The 12,477-nt window shown below is 39.3% G+C and overlaps 1 protein-coding gene across 1 annotated transcript in view; it reads right to left on the reverse strand.

Annotated features, from left to right (window-relative positions):
• The window catches only part of DYNLT5 (dynein light chain Tctex-type family member 5), a gene marked incomplete at its 3' end in the record, with an annotated part of 28,596 nt that extends 20,531 nt beyond the window's left edge, over positions 1-8,065 (reverse strand). The window contains exons 1-3 of the mRNA XM_082654987.1: positions 8,009-8,065; positions 7,599-7,747; positions 5,771-5,892 (exon numbers count right to left, since the gene is read on the reverse strand). Of these exons, the coding sequence (XP_082511113.1) occupies positions 5,771-5,889 (119 nt within the window). The 5' untranslated portion in view covers positions 5,890-5,892; positions 7,599-7,747; positions 8,009-8,065. The remainder of the gene's footprint in view (positions 1-5,770; positions 5,893-7,598; positions 7,748-8,008) is intronic.
• Between the last annotated feature and the right edge of the window lie 4,412 nt (positions 8,066-12,477).

A 12,477-nucleotide genomic window follows, 5' to 3' on the forward strand; every position in this document is an offset into this window, starting at 1 on the left:
CTTTAATAACTGGCTACCCTGGTGCCGGGGGCAGCCTCTCCCCAGCCAGAAAGGTTTTTGAAGATGTCAAAACATCATAATACACAGAAAATTAAAAATATATATAATATAGTATTTAAGTATGTATATTCTTGTAGTATATTTAGTATTTTGTGCATCAGAGTGGGTGCCTATTGGGAGATGAGAGTGGGAGTGAGGATGGGGAAGAAGGGGGCAATCAGGCAAACAAGGGGTCCTACTCATATTAGCGATGACAATGTGCTACGAAATGAGGAATAGTTTCAACTCATCTCGGCTCCTGAGAGAAGTAAGATAATAAATGAGATGAATGGGGATAATAAAAGTACCTTCTCTACTTAACCCACAGGGTTTTTAAGAGATTCATATGGATATTGTATGGGATGTATCTATTAAGCACAACTTAATATTAGCTATTATTGTGGTTTAATTTAGGAACATGGCCAATGCAGTTTCTCAAGCTTCTCTCTCTTTGGAGGGAAGCTGTGTCTCATCCAGATCTTGTTGGGGGCTTTAGTTTGATTCAGATGGCAATAGAGCTTATCAAAAGGAGGAAACAGGCCAGGCAACATCATTTTTAACTGCACATAAGCGGCTCAAGTAGTATAGGTTGGAATCACTGAATAAATTCATCACATTTAAAATGACTTGTGCATTGCCTTTCCCACCAGATTATTTCTGTGTGGTTCACCACCTACTCATTGGTCAATAAACATTTATTTCAAATGAAGCAATGAATGTAATCTTTTCCATTTTTTCCAAAAAAAGATTACCATGTGGCTTTAAGTTTACTTGAAAAATGAGATTCTCGAGAGAAGAACAACCCTAGAGTTAGCCACCTTTATATGCCTTACATGGGGCACGAAGTGGAAGCTTAATAAACCTTGAATAAATGACTAAGTGGAAGAATATAATGTGGCCTAACTACTGCATCAGATGCCACCAGTGGGTTCAAGTGGAGAGCTCTGGGATCCATCAAAGTTCTGGTTCATGATATCACTGTAATTTTGGTTTGAGGCAAAAGAGAGACTCTTCAGTCTTCAATCTTAGGCTTGACCTACCAGTTGAACTACTGGCCTCAGAGATAAGAAGCCTGGATATCATGTCACATTATCCTGGGAAAGTAATTTAATCTCAGGCTTCTATTTCCATTTTAAGGATATGAGAGCAGCACATCTGTTCAAATACTCTTTGAAAGCTGCCAAAGCCTGTTTCCAACAAGAAAGACGTCATTGTAAATACCTGCTCTTACCCATGGATGGGAAACAGAAGGTTCTGGTGAATGAGTAGAAGAGTTTCATTGATGCAAGTTACACGTAGACAGCCAATTTTCAGAGAATGAGAATTTTTGACTGTAAACAAAAGCCCGTTTTGCCACTTGCTGATTCTGTAGCTTTGGAGCCTCAACCTCTCTAAGCATGTTTCTTCATTTGTAAGATGAAGATGCTAACAGCATCTCTCTTATAGAACAGGGGTCAGCAAATATTTCTGTAAAATGCCATATAGCAGATATTTTCCACTTTGCAGACCCTGCACGTCTATTGCAACTACTCAACTCTGCCATTATGGTGTCAAAGCAGCCAGAGACAATACATACATGAATAAACATGGATGTGGTCCAGTAAAAACCTTATTTATGGATACTGAAAGTTGAGTTTCTTATAATTTTCACATGACAAAAAGTATTATTCTCCTTTTGATTTTTTTCAACCATGGAAAAACCTTTATACAAAAACAGATGGCAGGTTGGAATTGGCCCTCGGGTCATAGTTTGCCAACTCCTGATACAGTGCGTCTCTGAAACAAAAATGAGGTCATAGTGAGGGCTCAGTAAAATTTAGCTTAGCACCCTTATTATTATCAATTATTTAACTGAAAAGCAACAAAATTCAAAATTATAGATAAAGTGTGATGACAACTAGGTAGCTATAGGAAGAAATATGCCAATGAGCTAACAGTTATGATGTTGGTATAGTAAAAACCAGCTTAAAATGTTTTTTTTTAAAGAATAAAGCATAAAAATTACCTCATAATGAAAACATAATTTACATTAAAGAGACAAATCTAAAAACAATTAACAATAATTATATTGAATATAAATTCAATCTTCCTTTTACAATTCAGAAGGCATTTCAGGTATCCATTATGCCCAGGGATCAATGTTAAGCGTTAGTTACTTCTATAGAAGACCACAGAGAAACCAAGAATGTGGATGAACTTATGCTAAGCTTATGCCACATCTAAGAAACTGTTTTCCAAGTAGGTCTACCTCCTATGCTTCTTTGCCCTCCTTATCAGTGTTTACTTTTATAAAGGCCAGTAAGTCCACAGTCTAATGAGAGAGATAGACAAGAAAACACCCAAATACAGTACCACGTAGAAGGCGAAGGCAGCAGGAGCAGAAAGGAGGAGCATCCGACCCAGTCGGAAGTGGAAGCGGTTGTAGTTGCGTAGTTATGAAACCGTGGGTTACATTCATTTCATCTGCCTTCGCTAATCAAGGTTGTTTTAAGACTTTCATGTCCTCCAAGCGGTGCATAACCTAAACAATAAGATGTTTGCCCAAGTTATTGTTTAGGAACTTGGAGTCAACTGCATCTAATTCGAGGTCAGCTGGTTAAGGCTGGATAGGACCACTGACCCTTCAACTGGGCAGACGCTAGTGTCCAATCAGTGACCTTTTAACATCAGAGGGCCCAAAACTCCACCCTCAGAATGTGCAGAGGGCTGTAGGCTAGAAACATCTGCACAGAACAACAATTACTGCATCTTTTCCCAATCACCTTTCCTCACCCTCCCCGCACTTCCCATGCCTCATACCACCCTGCTTCTTTATTCTTTGTCCCATAAACTCCCGATCCCCTTGGTTTTGAGGAGGTGAATTTGAGATTTGTTCTCCTATCTCCTCGCTTGGCTGCCTTGCAAATGAAAACTCTTTGCTGCAAACCTCAGCATATTAGCGTTTTGGCTTGTTGTGCGTCAGGCAAAATGAACCTGTTTTGGAAACTGTGATAGAGAGCTTCTTGGAGAGTTGGAGATGGAGCTAAATTCTGAAGGAGGAAAAGAAGGAAGCCAGAGTGTAAGACGAGCATTCCAGACAGGATACCCCATGGGAAAGCAACGTGAGGCAATGGCTGGAGGCAAGGCAGAGCACGGAGGGATTGTAAATATGGAAGGTGGGAATGGCCCAAGAGTAGGATGCAAGCAGGATAGTGGGGAAGACGGAACTAGAGAAGGCAAGAGTCCGTGGGCCCTTTTGGCCATACTCATGATTTAGGACTGTATCCTAATCCTTAAATTGTTCCTTGACCTATAAGTCTCAGCTATTTCATAGCAAAATGGTAACAATGATGTCTACCTAGTAGGATTAATGCTGGGGAGATTAAATGACATAATGTATTAGGTCCTCAATATACTTCAGCATATGCTTTATACTATTGAAATTAATCTATTCAAAAAATTGTTTTGAGATAACTTTCAAGTGAAGGGCATATGTTTTTCCAAAAAAACCACTGCAAATTCAAAACAATGCTGCATTTGATAGCCACTAAGTTTTCAGAGTTTTTCTACTAGTTGAAGACCCATTTCAGGAAGGAGAATCACCCATACATTCTGGTCCCTGGCAAGGATGAAGACGATGGAAAATAAGTGGGAGTTAGGGTTAGGAGGCAGCCTCCTAAATGGCCTCTGCATTGCAAGCGTGCTTGGAATCTGTTCATTTGCCATTTAATAAAAAAGGCTCCAACAGAGGATCCATTCTGAATATTTTGTTTGAGAGTCCCTGTTTCTAATTTTGAAATATATCAAGATAATTATCACTTAAATGTATTTGTTAGTAAAAAAAAAAATCTTTCCTCATGTGTTGCTAAAACTATTTTCGTGTTCTTGTTACCTTTTAATTTGTTTTTATACTTCATCAATAAAATAAGAGTGATCTTTAATTCTTCAGATTGGGCCATGTTCTGATTCTATATACTTGACTTTCTTATTTGCTTTGAAAGGGAAGAAGTAAATGAAACTTATGCAAGTAGGGATGATAGTTTAGTTTTTGGATAAGAACAGTGCTTTTTAAATCATGGGACCAGGATTTATGTCAGATTATTATTATAATATTTGCTCCTAAAAAGTTGAATTTAAGCTAACAATTATTTTAAAATAATTTTAAAAAACTCTTACACTTAAATCTTGGAAATAGCAGTCAAAATGACTTAGGGTCAGAAGCAAAAGCTATAGAGGTTAATTATTCTCCCAGCTTTACTTCTGATGTACACTGAGATTGCTACTCCTTTATATTTCCTATCTGTGAAAGAGAGCATTTGTACAGTACTTGTAATCCACAATCATCTAGGGTTGAAAAGTAGAATTTTGAGTAAGTGTATTAATACATTCTGAGAGCAGAACAATTTGGTTTCAGAATTCGAACGTAAATCTCTTCCAGTTCTTCTGGTCTCTGTTCCAACAGACACACCAACTCCTGCTTCCCAATCATGGGGATTAATATGCTACATCTTTCTTTCTTTCTTTTAAATGTATTTATTTATTTTATTTACTTATTTTTGGCTGCATTGGGTCTTCATTGCTGCGCGTGGCCTTTCTCTAGTTGTGGCGAGCAGGGGGCTACTCTTCATTGCGGTGCATGGGCTTCTCATTGCGGTGGCTTTTCTTGTTGCGGAGCACAGACTCTAGGCACATGGGCTTCCGTAGTTGTGGTTCGCGGGCTCTAGAGCGCAGGCTCAGTAGTTGCAGCGCACGGCCTTCGTTGCTCCGCGGCATGTGGGAACTTCCTGGACCAGGGCTTGAACCCGTGTCCCCAGCATTGACAGGTGGATTCTTAATCACTGCACCACCAGGGAAGCCCTGCTATATCTTTCAATCGTGTAGATACTTTTAAGAAGGAAAGTTTATAATATAAATTAATTGACCTCTGCATTGGATAATTTGTTTGGTTTTCCTCCCGATGGCAGTCAAAAAAAAAGGCCATGAAAGTATTAAAAATTAATTCATCTTTTTTAGGAGAGCAAATGCAATATGTAGCAAGAAGCAAAAAATGTACTTATTATCCTTTGACCCACTAATTATACTTCGGGGAAGAAAACAATCAGAGACTTCTTATATAGTAAAAAATTTAAAAAGTGGAAACAAACTTAAAATGCTCAATGATTGGGGAATGGTTAGCTAACCCAGAATTATAAGCTGACAAAATATTGTATTATGTAACCATTTAAAAGGATATGCACAAAGACTATGAAAATACATTACAAAATTTGTTTAAAATAATGTTAAATGCATTGTATATGTATATATTGATTACAATAATGCAAAAACGATGTATTCATATAATATTGAGGAGAAGAATTCAGGAGTCAGTTAAGAAGTAGCTGGTCTACATTGCATATGACATTCTTTTCAGTAGGTGATTTTTTGGGGTAGTCTCTGAAATAGTAAAAAATGCTGCTGTGATCAACTTATCACTTAAATTTCCTTGTTCTTTTTCTCTGTTTTCTTTTTCTTGGTGCACAACACAGTGATTTAGTATTTCTGTACATTTCCAAATGATCACCACGATAAATCTAGTTACTATTTTTTCTCGTTCTTTTAAAAAATATGGCCCCCAAAGATGCCCTAAACCTTGTACTTGCCCATTTTTCTCCCTTTTTATGTCCCAAAGGAAATGCATTTTTTTCCTCCTGATAAATATTATGAACCTGTTTATTCAGTAATTGAGTGTGTTAATGGACATCCAGTCACTCACTCTTTGGTGCGCCCACGAGGCTCTTTCCGCCGGAACTCATGACTACTTAAAGAAGACACACTGCCCCTCTTCTTCAGTAAATGAGCCGTTCTGTCTTTAGCAATGTCTGACATCATCATAACCTATGGAGGAAAACTTTTGTAAAATACTGAACAAAAGATCTGAAAATATTTTAGTATAACACAGAGACTCATTCTAAATAAAGTACACAGATTTTTTTTTTAAGCATTTTGGAATAGGGAAGTGGGGTTTCCTAAAGAGTGATTTTTAGTATATGTTGTTATTCTGGTCAGTATAACTGGAAATATGATAACTCTTTTTAAAAATATTTCAGAATTTATAAGAAGTAGAGACTTCCTTTTTTGTTTTATTTTTATTTTTTTGGCTGCACTGCGTGGTATGCGGGATCTTAGTTCCCTGACCAGGGATGGAACCCGCTCCCCCTGCAGTGGAAACACGGAGTCTTAACCACTGGACCACCAGGAAAGTACCATCTGATAACTTTTATTTATGCAATAGCATACTTAATTCACACAAGCATACATTAAGCTGCAACAAAAATACTTAACTGCAGTAAAGTCACTGAGAAATGACAGCCATATGTAGAAGAACGATATTAGCCTACACCAGAAAACAATATTTTTATTGCCTCCCCAAATTTAATTTCAATGATATTTTGCTAATTAACATTTGTTGTTGTTGCTATTACTTTAAAAATTAAGATGAGCTGCTTCTCCAAAGGGTATTTTTTTTTCAAGCAACAGTGATTTACTTTGTAAAGAGCAAACAGAACTTTTTTTTTTTTTTTTTTGCGGTACGCCGGCCTCTCACTGTTGTGGCCTCTCCCGTTGCGCAGCAACAGGCTCCGGACGTGCAGGCTCAGCGGCCATGGGTCGCGGGCACAGCCGCTCCGCGGCATGTGGGATCTTCCCGGATCGGGGCACGAAACCGTGTCCCCTGCATCGGCGGGCGGACTCTCAACCACTGCGCCACCAGGGAAGCCCAGAACTTTTAATGAAGTAATTTATTGGAAAACCTACCTCCTCTCACAAATGCTTGTGAAAAAGCTGGTAATGGACTTCCCAGAACTTGGACTGTAACTCTACTGCCCTATTGCCTACATACAAGTTTAGACATTCATTGGAATTATTTTATAATCTGTAAATCTGAGAGCCCCAACAGGGAGACACTGTGCTAGGCACTAAAATAGAACTAAAACAGTCCCTGCCTTCAAAGAGCTGGCAGTTGAAGTGGGTAGGGCAGACAAGAACACAACCTTAAACCCCAGTGTGATCAGTGTCAGGGCAGACAGAGGCAAAGGGTACTGAAGGGCACACAAATACAGCAGAGGTACTGTGTGTTAGGAAGCGAGGCAGTGTGGGGGGTGTGTGATTGTGGACCTCTGTGTGAGAGTGTGTGTACATGGGTGTGAGCATCTCTATGTGAGCATATATATGTCTCTGTGGGCATGTGCTTGTGTGTATGAGCATGAGTGTGTCCCCATGAGTGTGTGAGGCTGTGTGTATGAGTGAGTGTGTACATAAATGTGTGTGCCTGTGTGAGTGCCTATGTGAGCATCTGTTTGTGTATGTACCTGTGTGTATGAGTGATTATCTGTGTACCTGAGTGTGTGCCTTTGTATGTCGGTGTGTGCACCTTTGTGTGTGATGTGTCTGTGCACTGAATGCATGTGTGTTTGAGTGTGTCTGTGTACATGAGTGTGCCTGTGTGAGCGTGTATATGTGTGAACAAGACATACTGAGCCTGTTTAAGTGGGTCATTCAGGTTCCAACCTTAAAGTGACACTGACAGACCTCGGTCTGCTCACCTGTTTCCAAAGCTGCCCCGCAGGCCAGAATTGGGACCTGGAGGTCCAGAGGGGCTGAGGCCGCCGGTGTCGCCAGACCTCAGGCAGACTGCTCAGAACTCATGCTGCTCCACGATCGGACCGGCTGGCCAGCTCTGCACTGGGCAACACTGTAAAGCCGAGACACACAGGCGGGCAGGAAACAAAAGGCCAGGACCTGCTTCCAGTTCCAAAAACTGGGGCCACTTTTTTCTTATTTCTTGGAGGGAGGAGGAATAAGGCATTAGAAAGAGAGGTCGTGGACAAGGCAGGCAGGCCATTTCTAACACAAGGCCTTCCCCGCTTAGCCCCCTCGATCCTCGAATTTGCATTTTGCCTCGGTCAATCTTCTCTGCTCCTGCCCAGACGCGCTGCGGAGAGGTCGCACTTACCTAAGGCAGTGCTGGAGACGCAGACGCGACTCGGTGGGGGTCCTCCCGGACCACGGGCTCTTCCGCTGCCGGGACCAGCGCGGGGCGAGGCTCCCGTCTCCCAGGCTTCCCTCTGCCCGCGAATGCCTGCGCACTCCCCCTGGACTCCGCGGCCTGTCTCCAAGGTGACCTTCTCAAACAGAGTCCTTGGCCCGCCCCAGGCAGACATAGTAGTTGCGTAGTCCTCTGAGCCGCCTGAGGATGTAGAGGATCTCCTCGTCACTGCCCAGAGGGGGCTGCCCTGAGCCTGGCTGTGCCTTGGGGTGGCCGTGAGCTGGAGAGAAGCCGAGGCATTCTGTAGCGAGGGGGACATCTGGGAACTCAAGGGGCAACCCTGAGAGCCCTCATCAGTTTCCTTTTGCAGATGTCAGGGGCAGGAGTGGGAAATGCTGCCGGTTCCTAGGACGGGAAGTGCGAGGTACAGAGAGAAAGGAAAGCACCCCTTTCCCTTGCCCCGACCCCTGATCTGCCTTCCACCACCCCAAGGCACAGATGGTTGATAATAGAGCTCACATTTACCAGGTACTGGCAAACAGTTTTAGTTTTATCTAGTCCTCCCAATAACTCTTTCAAGAAAGCACTGTTGGGACTTCCCTGGTGGCACGGTGGTTAAGAATCCGCCTGCCAATGCAGGGGACACGGGTCCGAGCCCTGGTCCGGGAAGATCCTACATGCCGAGGACCAACTAAGCCCGTGTGCCTAACTACTGAGACCGCGCTCTAGAGCCCGTGGGCCACAACTACTGAGCCCATGTGCCATAATTACTGAAGCCCGAGCACCTAGAGCCCAGGTTTCACTACAAGATAAGGCACCACAACGAAGAGTAGCCCCCGCTCGCTGCAACTAGAGAAAGCCCACGTGCAGCAAGGAAGACCCAACACAGCCAAAAATAAATAAATAAATAAAGGAAATTAAAAAAAAAAAAAGCAGAAAGCGTTGTTAGTCCTTTACAGATTTAGAGAATTGAGATTCTGAGATATTGAATAATATGCCCAGTGCCGCTTGGAACTCATCGGCTTATCTTTTGGGCATTACAAACTTTCACGTTACACTTTCCTTGACACCACTCTCCCCAATCCTTAAAGTTTACGAAGATTTGAAATGGAGGCTGTTTGGGGTTGAGAACCCACCTGACATAAATAATAGGCCCTTCCTCCTTAATAACTATCCCTCTTCTAACCCCAGAGCCCTTCCCCCAACCCAAAGCAAACAAAACCAGACCCTGAAGGGACCTTCACATAGTGGGCAATCATTGGAAATAGAAAAAGATGGTGCCCTAAGCACCTAGCTTGGTGCATGTCCATTAATGAGTGCTCAGTGCAGCTAGAATTGGCTGTCAATAGCAATACATCTGCATAACGGTAGAGCGCATAAGGATTAGGATAGCATTGGAGAAAGAGCATTAACATTTTCTGGCCCATCTCAATCCCTATTCACATAAAAATAAGAACAGGAAAGGATTGTTGACTATTTACTATATAATAGTTAGGAACTGTTAGGTGACTGATAAATATTATCTCATTTAATCTGTTCAGTGACCCTAGGATAAGGGAATAGTAACTCTATTTTTTTTTAAGATAAGGAAATGAAGAATCATTGAGTAACATGCTCAAGACTATAGTTAAATTATAGAATGAGATTTGTCCAACTCTATAGCCCTTGCACTGTGCCAGACCTTCTGCCCACCATGCCCACCCTAAATATGCAATGAAGTTTTCCAGAAATGTGGTAAAACTTCAAGAGGCTGGTAATAAAAGAGGTTCACAACTCAACTTATTTTTGTTTTTCATTTATTTTCCAGAAAAAAATCACATTTAAATAGTAACTTACTTATATATTTGATCTTGTTCTCAAGTATAATTAAACTTTGTCCTGCAATGGGAACCCTAGTGGCAGTAATGTGCCATGATAAATAATTGCATATTTAGGATTTTGTAAAATGGGTGATTGGGAAAATTATGAAGGAAAAAACACTTGTAAAAAATCATTATTTACAAAAAATGATATCCACACCTTTTCTAATTTATAAGGCAAGTAACATTAAAATGTTCTCATGGTTATCTTCAAGAAGTCAATATTACACATCCATATCACCATTGTTCATCAGAGAGCTTTGGGCAGTTCTGTGAAGGAACAAATCCTTGCTTTTTTTTTTGCTGTTTTTTTCTTGAGCACGGCACATAAGCAGTAAAGATTTCATCACAGCTACAAGAATTAAGTATTCTCTATTGAATTACACATGTAGGAAAAAGAGCCAGCCATCAATATTTTAACTAATTTTAAAAGTATATTTGAGTATTTTACCCCAGAGTTTTTTTTTTTTTAATAAATATTTTATGCTCAAGGTATTTTGTGAAAATATGTACTCCAACCAAGGTCATAAAGACATTGTTTACTTTTGCTACAAAGATCATGGAGCACTCTAAATAAAAGCTACCACCAACTCAAAATATACACTAACAGCATTTTCTTTAAGAAAGACAGATGACTGAATTTTATTACCTTTAGAAATACAACAAAATTTCTCTGAGATTCTTTTCCTAGTTTCTCTTATTGTTAAAAGTACAAAAAAAAATCAATGCCTTCCATTGCCATTTAGTAGGCACAAAATTAACATTTGATCATTACATTCATACAGATCTCTATGCAAAGTGAAAAAAAAAATCCTTTGTATATTGAAACCCAATGCTCTTCAAACAGTTTAAAAAGCCAGCTCTACAAATGACTGCTTGGCCTGTAGTGAAGTCCTAATGAATTAAAAATTGAACTATATTTAGAGAAATGTAAAGTGATTCAGCTTTACCCTTTTCTGTCTGATAACAAGACAGTTTACCCAGGAATTATTAAAGGAACTTTGTTGATTTTTTGTGAAAATGATTTGCAAAATAAAGCAAAGCAAAAAAGAACTGCTTAATGCTCATTAATAGAGTGTAGAGTCCTGCAAAATCTATACTAAATAGTGTATTTTTCCTAGGTTTAACTGAAATGTTTTTCATATAATTTCTAACAAGATTATGTAAAAATGCAGTCAGCATCAATCCATCATGATTCAATTTCTTAAAGTGTTTAGATAAAGTATTACCAAAGATTGTTTACTAGTATTAATTCTACTCTGTAAAGAAATTTGGACCATCTTCAACAGATAGCAGCATGATGTGATGGTCATAAGTGCAGATCCTAAAAATAATGCGAAAAATTTAAAATAGTAAAACAATTTTATTGTTTTGTTTTGAATACTTTAGGTGATAAAGTTAAATTCACTAAGATATACTTATGAAATTTAAAGTAGATAGTAAATCATTTAAAGTGGCAGAAATTTTCCTTAGAGTTAAAACAAAAACCCAGAAGCATCTTTCCAAAGCATTCCTGGTTATATTATTTGAAATTGCTGAAAGATATGTAAACCAGTGTTAAAAAGAAAACTTTTCTAAAGTTTCTTCAAGATGTGTTTAGAAAGAAAAGTGTTTTTCTGATCCAAAACTTTCTTAAGCTTCATTAAAACACTAACATTTATTATCAATGTCTAAGGAGTGGGTTGGGACTATGATCTAGGATCATTTATTCTCAGACCACAATGAACATTTGCCAGAAGCAGTAGTCCTGAACATGATTTGGAAAACACTGGAATACAGTGAATGAAGTAGAATTACCCTTTACTTATTTTCTTTTGCCAATTAAGGGACACATAAAAATATATTTGCTTTTCATTGAAACGTCTTTTCCTGTAAGGTCAAAGATGTATATAGAACAGGCAATGTACTGCACTAGAGATAGAAGGAGACGATTAGAAATACTATAAATCAAAGGAAAAATAACATTAGAAGTTAAGCCTAGAGAATAAGTTATTATACCCATGATGGATGTCAACAAGGAGGTGACTTTCTCTCCTAGCAATACTCATTTTGGATAGACATCAGATATTAAACATGAGGGACAGTCAAGAGGTCTGACCATGGTCAACTCAATAGACCCTAAAATTTGATCTTTCAAGAAGGATATTTGGTATTCAGTTAGATATTTAAAATGCAGCTCTAGCCTATAGAAGATTACAGAACATCAAAGAAATAGAAATGCTAGTGGGTTTTGTTGTTTGGTTTTAATATTTGGAGACTTAAACATTGCACTCCTATCTCATTTTTCCTCCATACATTCCACAGACAAAAAGTAATGTAATGGTAGCCATGTTTGATTCACAAATGAGCAAATGGCATTTAACTACTGTTTGCTGAATGAAAAAAAAAAAAAAAATGGAAGGAGCAGGAAAATACAATAAAGCCTGAAGAGAGAAGTGCACGTAGTAAAAGAGGTGGGGTGGGTCATCAGAACAGTCTCTTTAATCAGTGTAACAATGATTGACTTGTTCATTCATATCAACAATTTAATTTGACTCATTTTAAGGAAACATCATGTTGACAACTTTTAAAGCGATA

This window comes from Grampus griseus, assembly GCF_964374135.1.
Source record: "Grampus griseus genome assembly, chromosome: 1".
NCBI classification, from domain to species: domain Eukaryota; kingdom Metazoa; phylum Chordata; class Mammalia; order Artiodactyla; family Delphinidae; genus Grampus; species Grampus griseus.